At 37.1% G+C, this 19,718-nt stretch overlaps 4 protein-coding genes across 7 annotated transcripts; 3 read left to right on the forward strand and 1 right to left on the reverse strand.

The window, feature by feature from the left end:
• Window positions 1–330: 330 nt before the first annotated feature.
• On the forward strand, window positions 331–3,664 carry LOC121756179 (probable protein phosphatase 2C 27). Its single transcript, XM_042151651.1, has 4 exons — window positions 331–1,201; window positions 2,153–2,347; window positions 2,636–2,841; window positions 3,024–3,664. Exons 1-4 carry the CDS (start codon window positions 989–991, stop codon window positions 3,577–3,579), a joined length of 1,170 nt encoding a protein of 389 aa, XP_042007585.1. The 5' UTR covers window positions 331–988; the 3' UTR covers window positions 3,580–3,664.
• A 387-nt stretch (window positions 3,665–4,051) lies between these two features.
• LOC121756178 (U-box domain-containing protein 43-like) lies at window positions 4,052–7,661 on the reverse strand. Its single transcript, XM_042151649.1, has 4 exons — window positions 7,400–7,661; window positions 6,475–7,008; window positions 6,073–6,382; window positions 4,052–5,972 (listed from the first exon to the last, which is right to left on the reverse strand). Exons 2-4 carry the CDS (start codon window positions 6,991–6,993, stop codon window positions 4,390–4,392), a joined length of 2,412 nt encoding a protein of 803 aa, XP_042007583.1. The 5' UTR covers window positions 6,994–7,008; window positions 7,400–7,661; the 3' UTR covers window positions 4,052–4,389.
• Window positions 7,662–10,308: 2,647 nt separating this feature from the next.
• LOC121756180 (coiled-coil domain-containing protein 115-like) lies at window positions 10,309–13,134 on the forward strand. 4 transcript variants are annotated; one of them, XM_042151652.1, is made up of 7 exons: window positions 10,309–10,649; window positions 11,065–11,190; window positions 11,508–11,619; window positions 11,767–11,910; window positions 12,141–12,196; window positions 12,441–12,531; window positions 12,684–13,134. In XM_042151652.1, the coding sequence occupies exons 1-7, from the start codon at window positions 10,584–10,586 to the stop codon at window positions 12,773–12,775; spliced, it is 687 nt and encodes a 228-aa protein (XP_042007586.1). In that variant the 5' UTR covers window positions 10,309–10,583; the 3' UTR covers window positions 12,776–13,134. The 4 variants fall into 4 exon arrangements, with proteins under 4 accessions (XP_042007586.1, XP_042007587.1, XP_042007588.1 ...); XM_042151653.1 differs by having other exon boundaries at window positions 12,444–12,531; XM_042151654.1 differs by lacking the exon at window positions 10,309–10,649 and having other exon boundaries at window positions 10,667–11,190.
• A 2,884-nt stretch (window positions 13,135–16,018) lies between these two features.
• On the forward strand, window positions 16,019–19,131 carry LOC121756181 (HMG1/2-like protein). The gene is made up of 9 exons (XM_042151656.1): window positions 16,019–16,150; window positions 16,250–16,296; window positions 17,019–17,108; window positions 17,235–17,292; window positions 17,378–17,393; window positions 18,180–18,208; window positions 18,330–18,410; window positions 18,773–18,847; window positions 18,946–19,131. Exons 2-9 carry the CDS (start codon window positions 16,259–16,261, stop codon window positions 18,961–18,963), a joined length of 405 nt encoding a protein of 134 aa, XP_042007590.1. The 5' UTR covers window positions 16,019–16,150; window positions 16,250–16,258; the 3' UTR covers window positions 18,964–19,131.
• Window positions 19,132–19,718: the final 587 nt, after the last annotated feature.

Below are 19,718 nucleotides of genomic sequence, written 5' to 3' on the forward strand. Positions count from 1 at the left end.
GATGGAAAATTTTCAATAAAATATCTATTTCTAGAAAGTGACGATAAAGAAGGAAAACAGATTTACATTGCCAAAAAGCCACCTCAACCAATCATGCACAGACGCGTGTCAACAAACGGCAAATGTCCTTAACGGCCGTCGACGGGCCGCCCTTCCCGACACCGCAAAAGGCCAGAAACGCTCCATCGAATCGTAGCCGTTAAAATTTTACCCGCGAACTTAATCCAACGGTGGGAAGCATTTGCAGTTGGCCATCCAAACAATCAGCGCACTAAACGACCGCGTCGCCCCACGTGTCGGTAAAGAACACCCTTTTTTTACCTGCGATCGTCTGTCACAAACTAATCGCATCGAATTTAACGAAAACAAATTCGTGGGCTTTTCATTTCCTTGGCGAAACTATAAACAATTTCAACCCCGAATTTCGCTGCTCTTTTTTAGGGTCTCAAATACGTACAAGGGATATTTCTGCATTTTGTTGTTTTATTGATAAAAGGATTTGGAATAGCATTTGAGGCTTTGAATCTGAGCAAAGATTCTATCTTTTCATTTGATGCCCAATAGGTTGAATTTTTATGGTGTAATTAGGTTTGTATGCGAAACAGATTTTTGATCCGTTCATAGACGGTGGCGTTTTGGTGCAGCTTTAACCACGGATTTAGATCTGAGATTAGGCTAATTGTGATACTTTTGAGTTGATTGACGTTTTATGTTGTTCAAGGTGTGGAAGGATTGAGGGATTTTTTGGGGGATTAGACAGTGCTCCAAGCTCTGGTGGAAAAGAAGGGAAAAAAGGAATTGATGAAAAAGGGTGTTGGTTTATCTAAAGGAGAGCTATCTTCTAGTGATTTTATTGGGGTTGGGTGATTCTGATCCAGGGCTGTTTTTTCTTTTCTTGGGAATTTCTTTAGCTGCTTCTCTGACAGGTTGAAGTTAGTTGGTTGTTTCTCTTGTTGAAGAAATTTAGATTGATGATATGTGAAGGAGAATGGCTGCGGGTGCTGAGTTAACACATCCATTTACTATTGTAGAAAGCGATTTTAATAATGATAATAGCAGTGAGGTTTCTGAGGTAAAAGATGTAATAGTATCAGATAACACGGAAGAACTTCCGCAGACAGTGAATGGTAAACCACCACGGCATTTGTCAGTTGTGCGGCACTCTCTCGGAACTGATGCTCTCATGCCGCCTTCGGAGTTGGTGAGTGGATTTGTGCTCTGTGTGACTATGTTCTAGTCCTTTTGTTTTATCGAGTTTTGCATTGCTCGTGAACAAGTATGGTTTGCTTTTTGAAAGCCCGGTGTTAACTACTTTCATTTCAATTGATTGATAGTAATGTATAGCATGTAGCTTTAGGTTGATGTTGAACTGTTAGATAGGTGATTAAGTAACATTAACTGTGCTAGTTACTGCTCAAGGTTCCTTAGTTAACGGCATGATACTTGAGCAACTTCGATGTTAACCTAGAACAAGATAGAGAATTGTGTATCTTACATGGTGTGTAGCAATACATATGATGATCTAGGCAGTCATGTTCCCTTGTGTCTACACTTGTTAGAGGCCAAAGGTGCTCTGCCTGCAATGGTTCGTCTACAATTCTGAATTTGGGTCATTGTCCGTAGGGATAGGGTCGAACTACCCATGATGCTTGATGCATCTGGATTTTAGTATTTAACTGGGAACTTCTCCATCTTCTATGTGCTGATCACAGACTTCATAGGCTTCTTTATGTTTTGGTTGGCTGGAGTTGAGAATTTTTAATAGGGAGAATTGACACTGGGAAAATTGTGCAATAGTAAAATTAGTTTTTGTCGCAAAATTGTGTTTGGGGGGGGGGGGGTACGTTGTCTGTCCATAGCTGTAGAGCTACTCAGAAGAGAGGTCTGTGTTTGTCACAGAAGGGCAAATTTTATTCAACTGTGATCCTCATTGGTTAAGTCGTCTTTATCATTTTTATTGATTCATAAGTATATGCTATGTTAACCTTGTAAACATGCCTGCGATAGTTCGTGCCAAAAAAGTTTGCTTGCAATAAATGTTTGCTTGGGGCATGTGCTACCTTTTAGGCTGTTACTACTATTTAAGCTTCATTGGCACTAACTATCTAACAAATTAGCAAAGATGTTAATTCTTACTTGTTGTATTTTCAAGGATTCTTGTCATGGAGTGAATGAAGTCAAGTCCCCTACAGATCTAATATCTAGCTATACACCGATTTTTCGGTCTGGAAGCTGTGCTGAGAAAGGTCCTAAGCCATACATGGAGGATGAACATATCTGTGTAGACGACTTACCCCAATATCTAAGTGATGTCTCTGGTTTCTCTTCAAGTGCAGCTTTCTACGGGGTGAGTGTGGTTCTATTAATTACTGTAATTAATTTGTGTGAAAGCTTTGTTTACATCAAATATGAAGTTCTTACAGATTTTTAATATGGCCATAAAAGTTCTTTACACAGAAAATGCCACCCTTTAATTAGGTTTTGCATCTTGATAAGCATATGATGTGAATCATCCAAATCAATCAAAAAGTAGTTGACAGTACGAGTGAATCCTTCATTCTTCGTCTTTGAAGCTCTCATCTTTTCACCATTAACCTAAATTCTGCATTTACTGATTGATGTTATACGGTGACAGGTGTTTGATGGTCATGGAGGCACAGATGCCTCGTCATTTGTCAAGAACAATATTCTCAATTTTATAGTCGAGAGCTCCTGTTTTCCAGCATGCATGGAGAAAGCAATCAAGAGTGCATTTCTTAAAGCTGATTACGCGTTTGCGGATGATAGTTCCCTCGACATATCATCTGGCACCACGGCCTTGACTGCATTCATATGTGGAAGGTAAGATAGCTTTTGAAAACAATTTCTTTTTTGGGGGAAAAACTTATCTGCATCCGATTAGGATTCGCCAATCCCCAATTATACCGGATGTACTGTGCATCTGAATGCACCAGAGTGCGCCTTTTTTTTTTTCTTTTGGTTGATTGGCGATACGCATAGACTTATTTGGGGGTGGCGTGCAGAAAATTGATTGTCGCAAATGCTGGAGACTGTCGAGCCGTCCTGGGGAAGCGAGGTAAAGCAATCGAGATGTCTAAAGACCACAAGCCGAATTATGCTTCTGAGAAGCAAAGAATCGAGAAACTAGGAGGAGCCATCTATGACGGTTACCTCAACGGGCAGCTCTCCGTGTCACGGGCGCTGGGAGATTGGCACATGAAGGGGCCAAAAGGGTGCAGCTGCCCTCTGAGCGCCGAGCCTGAGTTGCAGGAGACGTGGCTGACGGAGGAGGATGAGTTCTTGATCATTGCCTGCGACGGCCTCTGGGACGTGATGAGCAGCCAATGTGCCGTCACAATGGCTAGGAAAGAGCTGATGCTTCACAATGACCCTCAACGATGCTCGAGAGAAGTGGTTAGGGAGGCGCTGAAACGCAACACATGTGATAATCTGACGGTGGTGGTCGTCTGCTTCTCGCAGGATCCTCCGCCCCGGATTGAGATCGTCCCGGGCCGAGTTCGGCGGAGCATATCGGCAGAAGGGCTGAATCTTCTCAAAGGCGTGTTGGAAGGTAACTAGATAGACATGTATGCCATTTCTTGATAATTCTCCTTTTGTATATGTGACTACTGTTTGTCGTGTATATCATATTATTCTTATTTCACCACTCTCCTCATTATTATCTTTAACGTTCATTCTCATCTATTTTATTCTAGTCGTGTTTTGCTCTTGGTGTTGAACTCAGCAAGTATACAAATGATCAATTTGCATTTGATTTTGTGATGTCAACTTGGTTCGACACTCCAATAAAAGAAGAAAGACTAAAAACAATTATTTGAAAAAATTCACCATGGCATGATCTTTAAATTTATTTTTATTTATTCATAGAAAACACAAAAACATTGTTGTTCAATCGCAAAAGTTAAATACTTAGATATGATTAATAAATTTAATTGACAGTGATAACTTTTAATCAACTCGTCATTCATTGTCGTATTTATTACTGTAGTAGTTAGTACTACTAGTACTCATTTAAGAGAAAAAAATGAGGTAAAATAATATTTTTACAATTATAATTGGCTGAACATATAAAATCAGTCATTTGGTTTAGTTGAACCAATATTAATCAGAATATAGTAATTATATTTTTGAAATAAAATGAAGAGTGGTAATGTTATACTGTGTGAAAGTGCAAAAAGTGCAAAAAGTGCAAATATATGAATTCTAATTGCATACAATTATGGAATAGCACAAATAAGATGAAATCTAGGACTAAAAAACAATCTGATGGAATCTTCAAAAATTTGTGTGTGTGTGTGTGTGAGTATGTGCATGTGAGTAAATACAAGGGAAGGGCTAAGTTTTAAGGAGAAATGGAGTGAAAAAGGACTATTCCACGTTGGGAAAGATGCTAGAGAAGTTGGGGATCTTGTCAACATGTTTCAAGGCGCGCTCAGCAATCTGCCTTGTTCTGTATTCTCCATGCTGGAATGCATCAACCAAAGCTGTGCTTATATTTAGATCACTTGCTACATCATTTGCTATCGCTTCACATCTCAACAATCTCTCCACTGTCCACACCACCCGGCTCCTCAGCGTCTCCGTCCGTTTCCCCACCAGCAAGTTCAGTATCAGCTTCACCCCTTCCGCCTCCAGTAACACCTGAACCCCCTGATCTATGTCAACACCGTCCTCCAACAGAGTGGCCAGCGCAGCAAGTGACGCCTCCACCACCTTGTCGTTCGTGTGGTCCAACAGAGCCACCAGTTTGTCCACAGCCTGTCCGTCCAACAGGCAGAATGTCTCTTTCAGCAAGCATATCCCTCGATGAATAGGGCACACCCCCGTCATCACCGGTTGCTGGCTCAGGCAAGGGAAGATCGTGGCGCACAGCCCCGGTGCAGGGAACTCTAGCAGTTGTGTCAAGTTCTTCGATTCTTTGGATAGATTCTCCAAAGCCACGGCTGACACCATCTGCAGATTATCGAGCCCGTTGGATTGCAGGAGGTCTATGAAGAGCAATGCTAGGTTGGTCTGATAACAGAGTGCGCGAGCGGCAGCACCTGACTCCTCAGATAACACGAATGTAACTCTTGCCACGACCTTCACGAGCCCTTCCAAATACGGGGTCATGAAACGGTTCCTCCTTGTCGTACCTTGCCTGATGCTAACTATTCTCGAGATGAAGCGCTGGAACACCCCTTCATCTAGCATCTGTCTAGTGAGAACCGAGTCCCTTTCAGGTAGATCAGATAGAAATCCGACAGCAGCTGCTTGCTCCTCAGTTATCACCTCTTTTTCCAATATCTCCCGGATCAGGCTCCCGAGCTGGCCTGCTGGCCCGCGCAGGCAGCTAGCCAGCTCCGGGCCCATGTGTGGGGAGAGGTTCTGAAGAAGCCTTATCGAAGCCGCCCTAAGATCCACTTGAGGAGCTTCGATGAACTGAACTAAACTGATAGTAGCACCGGAGCTCTTGATGGCAGAGACGACACTGGACACGGTTGCTGCAGAATTTGTGAGCCCGACCAGAACTTGGAGAAGCTTGGACTCGATTGCAGGGCCAGTGTTGTTGATAAGATGCAGAAGGTTGTGAATGATCTCCTTTGACACCAGAGTCTGGTAGTTAGGCCCGATTGGCACTGAGTCGAAGTCATGGCCTGAGTTAACGACGTTGGCAAGAATTGTTGCTGAAACTTCCTTGAGCCGCATTGGCAACTGCTTTGTTCCGACAGTGAACAGATCCTTCACAAGAGGGGGCATGATGCCTGCCTCAATCAAGACTTTGGCACTCGTTTCATCTGATGAAATCTGGTTTATAGCTTTGAGAGCAGCCTCCCTCGCTGGCATGTCAGTGTGAGTCATGAGATTAATGAGTGAAAAAGCAGCTGTCCTCGCCACGAATACTTTCACCTCGTTGTCTAGAACGAGCTCGCCTAGAATGGCAGCCATGGACAGCTTAGTGTCAGAAGCACCTGCAGAGAAATGACAAATGCTAAACACAATGCTATCTAAACATTTTCAAGAATCCAACAGAAATCTTCCATTGCATATACAAAAACAAGATGACTGAACCTTCAAGCAGTAATGTGAGAAGAGGCTGCAATCTCCCACATTCAGCCATTTGTTTAACATTGTTCTCACATCGAGCCAGATTCTCGAGTGTTTTATCAGTCATCTCGACAGTTAAAGGACTCTCCGAGTTGCTGGTGGCCATCCCGACTAAGATCAGAACCGCCCCATTAACAGAGCCGATCTTTTCACAGAGCCTCTCCGAGTTAGAGAGCTCGTAGAGAAGAGAAACAGCTTCTTCTCTCTCTTTAGATTGCTCATGAGACAGGAACTTAACTATCGTACGCACAGTGTCCCCTTCCCCCACGATTTCCTGCAAAAATAAGAAACTGGAGTCGAGTTAGCAGAGGACACACAACTTGAACAGAGCTGGGGCATAGCATAGCAACAACCAGCCAAGCCAACCTTGTTATCAGAATCATCTTCCACCACAATCCTAAGAGTTTCAAGAGCTGTGCAACGGACTTGTCGACTGGAGCTCTTGAGCACGTCTACGATCTTGGGAATCAAGTCGGCATCATGGACCACACGCTTATTGAAAGGGGCTTGCAGGCAGAGGCGCTGCACGAATTTCAGGGCGTGCAGAATGTCACCCTCCAAGCTGGTCAGGGACAGGGATCGCCGTGCCATGTCAAGCTTAGAGGCTTCGTTCCTCGCATTCCATTCTTTAATTGTGTGTCTTAGAGCAATACTAGGGCTAAGCTCAGAGCTTTTCAGCTCTCTTAATGTCAAAGGGCAGACAGGCCTTCTTCCACTCTCCCTACACTCTCTCAGCCACTTCTCTATGGCCTCCCTCTCGTACGTTCGCCCGGTTTCCAATGTCACGGGATCATGCATCACTTGCTTCGTCAGAGGACATAGGAACGAGTCGTAGATTGGCTCTACGCGTAACTGAGCACCAAGGTCGGAATTCCCATCCCCCATCAGATTAGAGCAAAACTGTACAAAATAGCAACAATCATCACATTAGAATGGTGAAGATTTCTTTCAAGTGAGATAATTCCTCAACAGGTAAGGATTAGTAAATCGAATGATAATCAATTAGGGTTCACCCTTTTGCAGCTTTGATTCAGATTTCTTGTTTAACTACATTAAGCTATCAAATCCCCTTTCTAATTTAAGCTAGCTCCAATCCATATTACCTTCCAAGCCCATGATTTTACAAGAATTCATCTCTGATTAACAACAAAGTATCATTTCAAATGGCAGATAAAACAAAGGAGCAAAATGACTAGAATCCCTAATTGAACACACACAAAAAACTATCTAATCATAGTACTAATATTCAGTGAAATCATGGTAAATAACAAAAATATACTAGTTCGAATACCTTGAAAGGAGTCTTGTAAATTTCCAATGTAAAAAACAAATAAAAAAATATTGGTTAAATTAGAATTTGCAAGTGCGGCGTGAATCTGAATCATGGATCATTGAAGAAGGGGAAGAGAAATGGCAAAAGAGGTGGCAGCAGTTGGCGTAGTCTCGCAGAAGATAACCAACAAGGTTTAAATGTCGTACGAAACTGAAATATAACGTTCATTATTCTTGAGTAAGAAAAGAAAAGTTTGAATGTTGAAGAGTTGACTTTGCCCAGTTCTCTGAGTCGTCGTCGTTGTTGAACAGCAACGGTGATTTCATTCTTTTTCAATTTTTATGGCAACCAAAATTGTTTACCTGCCAACGCCAAACTGTAAAAATATTGTTACGTTACTTATCAAAATAAATTTGGAAGTTAGTTTGGATGGATGGATCTCAGTATTTACGTTTATTTCTCTAAAACTTGTCTCATCAAAGCACAGTTATATATTTCCTCCAACTTTTCTTTTTAGTCTCTCATTGTCATGCTTACTTTTTTATATTTAAACAGAAATTTCTCGCTTTTTTTATTAAAATATTTAATTATTTTTTTTCTTTATTTACTTTATCTACCAATTTCTACTAAAATCTCATGTCATTAAAAAATGTGGATATTTTGGGAGTTGGACAAAGAGAGTACTCAGCATGATAAACTCCATCAAACACAATTATATGGAGTACTAAACATAATATACTCCATCATAAAAGGAAATAAAATAGTTCGTTTTAAAACATTTGTTATATTATGTTTCCTAATACAGTAAATCATAGTAGTATAAAGTCTTCAGACAAGACCACTCTTTTTTTAAAATAATAGTATCTGGTAACATTTTTTTCTCCTATTTTCTCTTTTTTACTTAAATACTAGTAGTACTACTTAATTGATTTACTTGGAATATTTGAAAAAAAAAATACTCCCTCTATCTGTCATTACTTATTACTAGTTTCTTTTTAGGTCTATCCACCAATACTTGTCACACTACTACTTTTAGTAATTGACTCCACATTTCACTAACTCATTCATACTCACGTTTACTATAAAACTAATTTATAAAAGTAGAACTTACTGTCCACTAATTTATTCAATCCATTTTCTATTACACTTCTTAAAACCTTAGTAACATCCCAAATTACAGGGCTCGACGAAATGTTTGGATATGTGATGAGGATAGTAGTTGTGTTAAACTATAATGTAGACAACTGATACGAGATGGCGATTTTAGGCAATTTCTTTTGATGTATAAAATCGTAAATCGAAGGTAAGGGCTAATAATCTTATAAATTTTAGATTATGGCAAAAGAAATTATTGTAAATAAAGAAAAGAATTAATTTGGGTTGGTTAGTGTTAATTAAAATCGTTATATTTGTTTAATTCTTTCGATAGACACATGTTTGTAAACGTCGATAACGTGGGTTTACATCCTTTGTATTTAAAGAAACTAGTATTAACACCCATGCTATTTATTATGCATGGGAAATAAAATTTTCAAATAATAAAGATAAATTATGAAGTAAGTAGAGTAAAAAAATATAATAAAAATATAATGATGTATATAGTTAAGAATATGTGTTAATTACAATAAATATTCACAATGTTATAAACACCTAAAAACATTATAAACAACAGGAGTAACAAAAAGAGAAATGTACTCCTCCCAACCCACTCTAAATGAAACATTCACATCCGACAAATGATTTTATACTACTGTAATCTATAATATGAGTGAAGTCAAATAAAATAAAACAAATGACAAAATGAGAGATTTGTGAATAAGTATCAAAGAGTATGATTTAGTTCGAATAAGATATAGCAGTACAAATAAAGGAAAATGTGTGTCTAAAGATCAAAGAGGAAAAATCCAAGCATTGAATTATATGACTGTATATTTTCAAATAGTGATTACTTTTCGAGTATTTAGAGAACATCAACTGATGTAGGACTTCAAGAGAAGATGTTATATTAAGAATAAGGATATTCTCATTCATACAACAAAGTGAATAATCTTAGAATAGTCGTGCTATTAGGTTTGTCAAGGCGTTTCTCAACCCAAAAGAATGCAACACGGTATGAATACGTTACCGGGCATCACCAACATCCCCTAATATTTTGCAAAAGAATAAAAAGGAAAATATAAAACAAATATAAAAAAATTAAAAAGAAAGAATCAAAAGAAATTATAAAGTGAATACATAAATAAAAGTTTTCACAATCAATATATATATATATTTTTAAAAAGGATAAAAAAAATACCTCCATCTTGATATACAACATTTAATTACTTAATTTTAAATAATTAAGTTTCAAATATACAAATAATCCAATAAATTAGAAGTCCCAACTAAGATCAACTTCTAAACATAATAATAGAATCAATCATGTCTAAAAAAATACAATAATAAAAAAATTTAAATAACAACAAAATAAAGAAAAAAGGAGAACCCAAAATTAATTAATTAATTAGTTAATGAAGTGTAGACATGGAAGTAAACTTACACTTATATACAAAACAAATAAATATGTATTGCTACTACGTAATATTCCATAGTGCCTAATTATTAAATATTCTGGACATAAAATCAAATTTGAATACACTAAAATATTGAATAGCTAAAGTAATTACAACGGGCATAGAATAATAACCCAAATAATATACTCCCTCCGTCCCGCACTACTCGCACCTTTCCTTTTGGGCACGGAGATTAAGGAATTAGTGATAGACAAAGTCAACAATTACGGCTGTAGGTATAAATTGTTACTAAAAATGGAAAGAGTGCAAATAACTTGGGACGCCCAGAAAGGAAATAAGTGCAAGTAGTGCGGGATGGAGGGAGTACTACTACTAAAAATACATTTCATCAAACTCTAGTTAGAATGACGCCTTCAAATCTCTCTCTCTCTCTCTCTCTCTCACTCTCAAATCGGCAGCACCCACCTCACCGCCACGACCACCGCCCGTTCGGCCTCCTTCCTCGCTCCTTCGGTCCTGACTCGCCGGCGCTCCTTCCGTCTCGACTCGCCGACACTCCGCTCCTTCTTGCGTCGCCGCCTGCCTCGCCAGTTCGCCTTCCGCCTGCATAACCTCCGCCACTTCAGCCTTCCTCCTCTACCGCCCTACCTCGCCGGTACTCCTGCCGCCTGTCCATCCCGCCTGTCTCGATGGGTTCGCCACCGGCACGTCGCCGACCACCTCCTTCAACACAACAACCGGCAGTTCAACATTTGGTTTGATTCAATTTTCTTTTAACTTTCAAGATTTAATTTTTGGAAGACTCAAAACAAAAAAGAAAATAAAATACTATTGTATTTTTCAAAGTGTTCTCTGTATGTATATAGCTAGTATAGTGGAGTATAAATTATTTTTATTTATATTTCTGATTTTCCCTATTCTATTACATAGATTTTTGTACCACTATAGTCCATTTTTTATCTCACTATTTTATACTTAAACTTTCTGTGAGAATAAAAATATTACTAATAATAATACTCTAATTAATGTTTAACTAAATATGCAAACTCGGAGTACATAATTTTTTTACTATTATTCACTCTTATTTATTCAACTCGTGCGCTACCAGTTCAAATCCCTGCTATAGGTTTTCAGAGATTCAATAAACTTTTGATTCCTCAAAAAATGCAGATTTCCGAAAACAGGAATGAATCGACTGATAAGCTCAGGGAAGCTGATCAGCACGTATTGAATTTCTTAGATTCCATGGATACTTATCTAAATCTTATGGATTCCTTATCATCAACTCTTCGTCAGGTATAATTCATTCGCATTTTATTGATCCCCTTTGTATACATTCAAGCAATCAGCAATTCATTTTCTTTTATTGCAAAACAAAATTGCTTCCGCGGTTACTAGGGTTACTCTCTTGTTTCCTGGATCTGAACACTCTATCTGATGTCTCTGTTTACTTTGAAAAAATTTCTCTGTAAAGCATACTATAACCTTTTGGTAACCTAAATCAACTGTTGTTTTCTGGATTTGCCTCTTCTGTTTGATACATGGTGAATCAGAACGTCGTTTGCTTTTGAAAACAGGGGCAATTTGTGATTTATGTATCTACTGTTTTGCAGGGATGGCTGGAGCTAGCCAGTGCTCGACATTCAATGGGTGCTGCTCGTGTTAGCTGCACCTTGTTTGACCTCAAATCTCATCGTGCTTCAACTACACTAGAAGTAGACAATGGTAGTTTAATGTCATTACTAACTTTCTGATGATGCAATTTTTGCAAATTAACCTAAAACTTGTGTGCTTAACATGAGGCATGCTCTGCTATATACGTAGTACTACATTTCATTTAGTGAGTAAACGATTTTATGTTTGTCTTTCCAGTTGACTCCAATGTAGAGCCACCGCACTTCAAATTGTGCAAATGGGTGGCCTTGGATGATTCTGAAATGAATAATGGGGAAGCCAAATGTAAGGATGATGAACTGTCACCGGCCAAGGCTGAAACCCCACTAGCTCTGGATGAGGGTACTTCTCTATACTTTGCTTTTCTTCTTTTGTTCTCTAATTGATTGTTGAACAGTTTTTTGCATATTTCGTGCTGCTGTTTTATGATTTTTTAATTGTTGTCTTCTTTAATTGTCGTTTCCATGTGTTATCTGGTTTAATAAGTAAGCGAAGAGATGTGGTGCGTCTTTATTCCTGCAAGTTGTTTCGTTTAACAAACTATTGATATGGTGGTGTTTTGACTCATGAAGTACCTCAAGCTAGACGGGCTGAAAGTGGTGAATCCCCGGTTTCTCCTGATGATCACGTAAGTTGTGACTACTTCTATTGTGTTATGGACCGTATAAAGTTGAACAGTTTAACCTCTCTGCGAAGCTGCCCTTGATAACCTATTTGTGGCTACGTCCTACCTTCTATAAATAGAAAGCTATATGTAACTAGTCTTTACAATATACGAGTTCCAAAAGCAGTCATTTTTTTGTTTCAACACTTGTATATCTACTAGTAGTATATATTTTTTAATGGAAGCTTAAATGTTAAAACTGTTTTAGCAGGTCCAACAGGCAAGATCTAGATCACTTTCAATGTTTGGGACGCTGGTCTCTCCCAAGCTTCGTGCAACCCAGACGTCATTTGAGAGAGGTAACACTAATTCCTCATGTTCACTGACTGCTCACTTGATCATAGAACTGGTAACGTTAAACCCCAACCACTACTTAATGAAAAACCTTTTTGGAAACATTCCCCAATAACTTTCACTTATGATTCTCTGACACCTGTTATAATTTTGGCAGCTATGGAGATGCTGGTGGAGATATCAAATGCACGAGCTTCTTTGCTGCATGCTCACAATCAAGTGCAGAAAGATGTGAAGGCTGCCAAATAGTTGTGGCTAGCTTCTAGGAGTATTTGTTTACTACTATAATCCCCCCATCTAGTATAGTCCAAGATTATTGATCATTCATACATACAGGGAGATTTAGATATTCACACAATCCTACTTTACGCCATTCACTCCACCCAACATTACCTCAGATCTGTAATTTAGCAAGAATGAGATCCCTTCAACGAGCAGCAAATAATGGATAGCATATAAAGAACATGCTCATTTGCTTCGAGGTGGTTCAAAAGTTACTATGTTGTGAGGTAACATAACTTTATTTTTTAAACTCTTTTGTTCAGAGTGATATCTGTTGAACAAGATGATTACTATAAAGTATGGTAAAAGCACAAATTTATACAAAAGGAGTGATGATGGTCTTTGCCAGTAAGAAGTAATCTACCTAACTTTTGTTGTGAATGTCTTTTATGGTTGCAGTAAGTTTCAATTGCTGTGGATCTATTGGTATTCCTAAGACAAGATGTGAAATCCTATTTAAGTCAGATATGTTTGTTATCTGTTGAGGGTATTTGGTACGTAAGAAATAAAACCTTGATTTCGAAGTATGGTGTTTGGTAGCGTAAGTTGAAATCTAGATTAAAAATTGGCTGGACATTTACAAAACTGTTCTAAGACTCTGCTTGTTATCATGGAAGTGAAGGGTATATTTGGAGTTGGAGCTTTCCATTCGAAATCTAAGTTTGAATTATAATGTAAAAATACTTGAATTTGGAATTGCATTCCATTTCTAAATCTTGTGAATTTTACGTTTGAACTCTATGGATAGAGTAGAGATATGGAATTCCATATACTTGTAAGACTGAATACCTTTCAAAAACATGACACAATACATACAAATACTGTGCGCATATGCTACGCACATAACAACACACCGCATACATACACAATGCACACACATTTTGCATGCACTTGATAAACACAGTGCGCGCACACAACATACTAGCATGCACGCACACATTGTCGATCTGATTGCGTGCCATTTGTTTAGGCTCATTCAACTTTAAAAAAAATTGGATTATATATTTCAACCCAATACTATCATTTGTGACTGTTAAGGTCAATCTTTGGGTCTTGGGTGAATTGACATCCCTACACACGACAAGTAAACAACACATTGCCCACACTGGACACACACACTACACGCATACAGTGTGCACACACAATATCACAAGCAAACACGCGCGCGCACACACCCACTCATACAACACATACACACAATACATAACACATTCATACACACCCACTGCACATACACACAATACATAACACACTCATACACACCCACTGCAAGTACATAACACACCACTGGACATACACACTCCATACAAACAGCTCAAAATATATTGAAATATACCTTCCATCCCATTACATGTGACACATTTGTCTTGGGCACGAGAGTTTAGGTAATTATGTTTAGAAGTTAAATGAAGAGAGAATAAAGTATGAGTGAAAAATAGAGAGGTAAAGTAGGAGAGATGATTTAGTAAGAGAGATAGATGATTGTGTTTTTTGCCATAAAAGGAAAAATGTCACTTATAATAGGATGACCCAAAAAGGAATACGCCTCACTTATAGTGTGATGGAAGGAATAATATGATCCACGCAATATATATATATATATATATATATATATATATATATATATATATATATATATATAGAAATTAAGAAAATAGTTAAATTAGAAGTCAATTCCAAATTTAGGTTAATCTTTTGATATTATCAAACAAAAAAATTGGGATTAGAATACAATCTCATATCAATCACTTAACTTACCAAACAAAAGGATTTAAAATTTAATTATAATATACAATTTATTTATATTCAATTACATTGTATTCCAATTACATCACAATTTTATACTCTAAAATCAATTTTGAACTTGAAATTCAGCATGTTCATATTTCACTGACACATTCATAGTACTCCGTTCTTACACGAAGGTTTTGAATCATAACTTTAGGCATAACTTTGTGTAGCAGTTGCTTAAGTGATAAATTCAAATTGTTCCATCTTATTGAAATATTCTCATATACTTTTCATGTTTCTTAAAAATAGATCATATTTGCTATTTTGGGATGTTCCTTAAAAATAGATCAATTCTATTAAAGAAAACATTTTATCTCTCTAATGAGGTGGGTCTCATTACCTTAAACAATACTTCAATCACTTTTTCTTTATATCTCTCTTATTTTACCAATTATATATTAAAATTTATGCGGTTTCAAATGTTGTTTGTATTTTAGTTACAGAGAGAGTATTGATTAGATATGTTGAAACATTTTAACAATCAAAATCTAAAGATAAAAAACAACTATGCAAAAGGGAAATTCCACATGGTGGTTTTGTATGCAAAAGATGGATATTGAATTATTTTTCTCATTTAATGGATCACATTGAAATCTCAATTTATTTAATATTTCATCCGTTCCAAAAAAAATTAATCTTAGCAGTGGATGACGCAAGTTTTAATGCTTTATTAGTAAGTATGAGAGTTAGAAATTTAAAAATGGTTGAAGTATTGTTAATAGAAAATGATACTCACTTTACTATAAAGAATTACTCCCTTCGTCCCAGAACAAGAGTCCTATTTTGACATTTTCGTATCTCCTACAATAAGAGTACTATTCTATTTTTTTTACCATAAATGGTAAGTAGGTGCACATTCCACCAATTTATCTCACTCACATTTTATTACAAAATTAATTATATAAGTGGAACACATATTCCACTAACTTATTCAACCACTTTTCTTTATATTTCTTAAAATCCATGCTAACCAAATAGAACTCCTATTATGGGACGAAGGGAGTACTCACCATAAATAGATTGTACTAATTTTGATGGACAACCCAAAAAAACAATAGTACATATTGTGTAACAGAACTTAAGCAATAACACAATGCAATTATACAATCTTGTAAACCAAACCTCCCCTTTCAATTAAGTTGTGAGATTAAGTTAACGAACCAAACATAATACATATTTAATCATAGATATAATGTTGCAAATCGAACCACGATATTAGATTTTTCAAATCCACACGAACATGTCTGGACATTATAGCCCAAATAAATTACAAAGCGGTCAGCCCAAATTAATTGCTTATGCTAATAATGATTACAAAGCGGTCAGCCCAAATTAAAGCCCAAGACGCTGAGGCGGCGAAAATTTTGAGATCCCGCCATTATTTGCGCCAACGCGATTTGAACTTGTAGATCTCTCAATTTAGCCACCTTTAATAGTTTCACTGACAATCCTTCTTTTCTCATCAAACCCTTATTTCTCTCCCATCCGCTTTCTCGTTCTCTCCTGAAAAAACCAAATCGAAACCCTAATCCTAGCTCGCTGCTTTCTCAGGTCAGTTTAGGTCTTCGCGATTTCGTTGTCGCCATTATTTATTCATTTTTTCGATCTTTTGCATTTTTGTTTCTAACTTTGCCTATGATTTGGTTGAAGTGCATCGTCATGAAAGGAGGAAAAACAAAAGCTGATTCAAAGAGCAAGTGAGCATCTTCTTACGTTTCTATTTCCTCTTGTGTTGTAGCGTAGGTTCAGACTCGCAAGTTTAGGATATTGTTCCGGCGCGTAGTAATTGTAGTCTTCCTTTTGGTAATTATTTAGTATGAGATCTACTAATGGAAATTGATAATGGCTGTGATTGCTCAAATTGTTTTGACTTAGATTTCGAAGAGTTGCATTGCATTTGTTGGCTATTATGTTTAGATTTTAATTTTCACGGCTTGAATTGTCGTGCTCTAAACATAAACAAACTAAAGTGGTTTTACTCTAGTAGATCTGAGATCAGTGTTTATAGTGCCATTATCTAGCTAAAATATTTCTGAGTTCAGACTACATACTCTCGAGCACAGTGAGAATGAGCTAGCCTTTAATTTGTCAGTTTCTTGATCTCGTTTTTTCCTTTCAGTTTGGTAGTACTTTGATGATTTGTAACATTTTTACAATGTAGTAGCTTGTAATTTTGTGATAGACATTAAAACAACAACCCAATTCTGTTTACCTTCCTGTGCTGTTGTGATAGCTATCAGTGCTTGTGCGTGTGTATTATCCACATTGTGTGTTTCCGAGGACTAGTCTGAGTTTCTTCACTTGGAACACTGCTGATTGTTTGTCTTTTTATTTTTTACCTTTGGAAATTTGGCCTGTATTGTATACTGTGCTGTTGTTGTTTGTCAGAGGAGTAATATTGTTATGGTAATGATGTTAGGCTTGGTGTGAAGATGACAAAGAAGGACAAGAAAGCTGCTAAGGATCCTAACAAACCAAAAAGGCCTCCAAGTGCTTTCTTTGTTTTCATGTATTTAAATCCTACCCTTATCCACTGTGTTTGATATTTTTCTATCATTGCTTGGTTTTGAAATTTATTTGTTTATATTAAGAGACACTGCTATGTTATGTGATCCTCTCTATATTATGATTACAGGGAAGATTTTAGGAAGCAATATAAAGAAAAGCACCCTAGCAACAAATCAGTTGCTGCTGTTAGTAATTTTGCCTTCTACTCTTTTGCTTCTGTTCATTATTAGATCATGTAGAAACTTAATACAGTTAATGCAATGTGTTCAGGTTGGTAAAGCTGGTGGTGATAGGCTATGCGGCACGGATACGGATACGCGTATCAGTATCCGAAGGATACGGATACGCGGATACGGCTCTTTCCCAAACAACCCGATACGCGGATACGTTTTAACTATTTTTTTAATAAATAATAATAGTGCATAATAAATTACAAAATAGATATTCTAATGTTATTATACAAATAAAAATAATAAAATTACAAAATATTAAAAGCTAAAGTCAATTTCTTTTATGGTCGATTACACCACATCGATTTTTTGGTTATACTTATCCATATCACCAATAATATTGATCAAAATATTTATTTATAGTTACAAAATTAGACAAAGTTAATGGAGTAATAAATTGGCCCAAAAAATGAGCCCCAAATATACTCCTTTTCCATCGTGACTACTTCTTGCCCAATTCATTCTCCCATTTCCAATTTTCTTCAATCCCTAGTTGAGGCAATAGCTTCTTCTTCTTCATATCCGATTAACTGTCAATTTTGTTCCCAAATCGGATTGAAGTTCGTAAATTGAAAGTTGCGAAGTTCTTCGACAGAGATGGACGTTGATTTCGAAGAGGAGAACCTCAGATCTTTGCAGATAGAGGAGGATGAAGGCCCAATACGGCCCAGCTCGCGGATACGCCGAAGGATACGTATCGAATCTGAGGTTTCCCGGCCCAATACGGCCCAGCTCGCGGATACGCCCAGGATACGTATCGACGGTGTATCCGTCGCGTATCGGTATCGGATACGTATCCGATACGTGATACGGCAACAGGGTGGCGTATCGGTGTTATATAGGTGATAGGTGGAAGTCATTGAGTGAGGAGGTAAGTATACTTTAGATTCTTGTTGTCTAATGGCCAATGTTTTCTATTGTCCCATCCTATGGCTGTTTCTACTTGTTCTGGTTTTGTGATATTCTCATGAAGCTGTAAATATATGATATAGGAAAAGGCTCCATATGTAGCAGAAGCAGGGAAGCGCAAAGAAGCATATGAACGAAACATGGAAGCATACAACAGAAAATTGGTATGACTGATGCAGTCTATTTATTATTTGCTATGCTAGTTGCTAGACTGCTTTATTGTATGTAAGCTTTGTTATGTCCATTCTATTGTCTAGACTACAATACATGACATTCACTTTTGATGATTTGTCTAGATAGATTAAAATGACATGGGTAAATTCCTTACTTATTTTGAAGGATTACAGTTTTTGGCTATCCCAAGTGTGGCAATGCCCAAAATAACTCCTAGAATTAGAGTAAATTTTTCTTGATATTATCCCATTGAAAAGGTGGAATGGAGATAAAATTAGTTAATCTTCTGTTTTATCACCCTCACGCATGATAAGTAAACATTGCCTAAACTATCTTCTGAGCATTTGAATAGGCTGGAGGTGCTGATGATGATTCTGACAAATCAAAGTCAGAAGTAAACGATGAAGATGAGGAAGGCAGTGTTGAGGTTTGTTGTCTATACACTGAACAGTCAGTTCACCAACCAATCCTTTCCTTTGTTAAATCTTACAGTACTGATTATCTACTATGTTTAATTTGGTTTAGGAGGAAGATGATGACTGACTGAAGTGTATGTGGGATGTTTTTCTCGATATGGTTAGGTGGCCATACTCCCCCTTTTGATCTAATGACATGAATTAGTAGTTTATAACATGGTATTAACTTTGTTACTTTTTGCTAACCTTTGAGACTATGTGTATGCTTATTATGGTAGATCTTGGTTGTCCTTCATCTATATTTTGCTCCATATATCTCATATCATAGATGCTTCATTTAATTTGCATGATGGTGGAATTTACATCCAAGTGTGATTACAAGTTGTTTATTGCATTTTTTCTTGATATGATTACACCTTTTTATTTTTAATCAATGTTAAGGGGTGTTGATTTTTCATTATTTTTAAAATTTCTCCGATTAATGCGACAATCTTGTTTATTGTCTCAATAAAATTAATTCTAAAGAAAATATTTTACATATATAGAAGATACATCTCTTTATGTACCTGAACTAAAGTTTTTCATGTAGTAATATATGCAATGTACAAATTACTTATCTACCAAAGTTGTGACACGTCTATGTCGAACTTTTAACGAAGAAATCTTACCACGCACATTCTTGTATTATAAATTTGCAAGTAAAAATGTGTACGTGATAACTTACTCTAGAAAGGAAAAAGGAAAAAGGAAAAGAATAAAAAATGGGCTAGTATGAAAAATCAAACACGTTAATTTCATTTCCGAGCGAAGTACAATGTACGATTGCATTGCAGTTACAGAAAAATGACATATGCCAAGAGCTCATAAATTTACCACTACAAT

This window comes from Salvia splendens, chromosome 11, assembly GCF_004379255.2.
Source record: "Salvia splendens isolate huo1 chromosome 11, SspV2, whole genome shotgun sequence".
Taxonomy (NCBI): domain Eukaryota; kingdom Viridiplantae; phylum Streptophyta; class Magnoliopsida; order Lamiales; family Lamiaceae; genus Salvia; species Salvia splendens.

What these genes read in the sequence shown, in the direction of transcription:
- LOC121756179 (XM_042151651.1), top strand. Translation starts at nt 989, where the DNA reads ATGGCTGCGGGTGCTGAGTTAACACATCCATTTACTATTGTAGAAAGC. An exon ending in TCATGCCGCCTTCGGAGTTG is followed by an intron (nt 1,202 to 2,152) that starts GTGAGTGGATTT and finishes TGTATTTTCAAG; the next exon opens with GATTCTTGTCATGGAGTGAA. An exon ending in CAAGTGCAGCTTTCTACGGG is followed by an intron (nt 2,348 to 2,635) that starts GTGAGTGTGGTT and finishes ATACGGTGACAG; the next exon opens with GTGTTTGATGGTCATGGAGG.
- LOC121756178 (XM_042151649.1), bottom strand. Translation starts at nt 6,993, where the DNA reads ATGGGGGATGGGAATTCCGACCTTGGTGCTCAGTTACGCGTAGAGCCA. An exon ending in AAGATGATTCTGATAACAAG is followed by an intron (nt 6,383 to 6,474) that starts GTTGGCTTGGCT and finishes TTATTTTTGCAG; the next exon opens with GAAATCGTGGGGGAAGGGGA. An exon ending in TCTCACATTACTGCTTGAAG is followed by an intron (nt 5,973 to 6,072) that starts GTTCAGTCATCT and finishes ATTTCTCTGCAG; the next exon opens with GTGCTTCTGACACTAAGCTG.
- LOC121756180 (XM_042151652.1), top strand. Translation starts at nt 10,584, where the DNA reads ATGGGTTCGCCACCGGCACGTCGCCGACCACCTCCTTCAACACAACAA. An exon ending in TATCATCAACTCTTCGTCAG is followed by an intron (nt 11,191 to 11,507) that starts GTATAATTCATT and finishes ACTGTTTTGCAG; the next exon opens with GGATGGCTGGAGCTAGCCAG. An exon ending in CCAGACGTCATTTGAGAGAG is followed by an intron (nt 12,532 to 12,683) that starts GTAACACTAATT and finishes TAATTTTGGCAG; the next exon opens with CTATGGAGATGCTGGTGGAG.
- LOC121756181 (XM_042151656.1), top strand. Translation starts at nt 16,259, where the DNA reads ATGAAAGGAGGAAAAACAAAAGCTGATTCAAAGAGCAA. An exon ending in AAAGCTGATTCAAAGAGCAA is followed by an intron (nt 16,297 to 17,018) that starts GTGAGCATCTTC and finishes TAATGATGTTAG; the next exon opens with GCTTGGTGTGAAGATGACAA. An exon ending in GGAAGTCATTGAGTGAGGAG is followed by an intron (nt 18,209 to 18,329) that starts GTAAGTATACTT and finishes TATATGATATAG; the next exon opens with GAAAAGGCTCCATATGTAGC.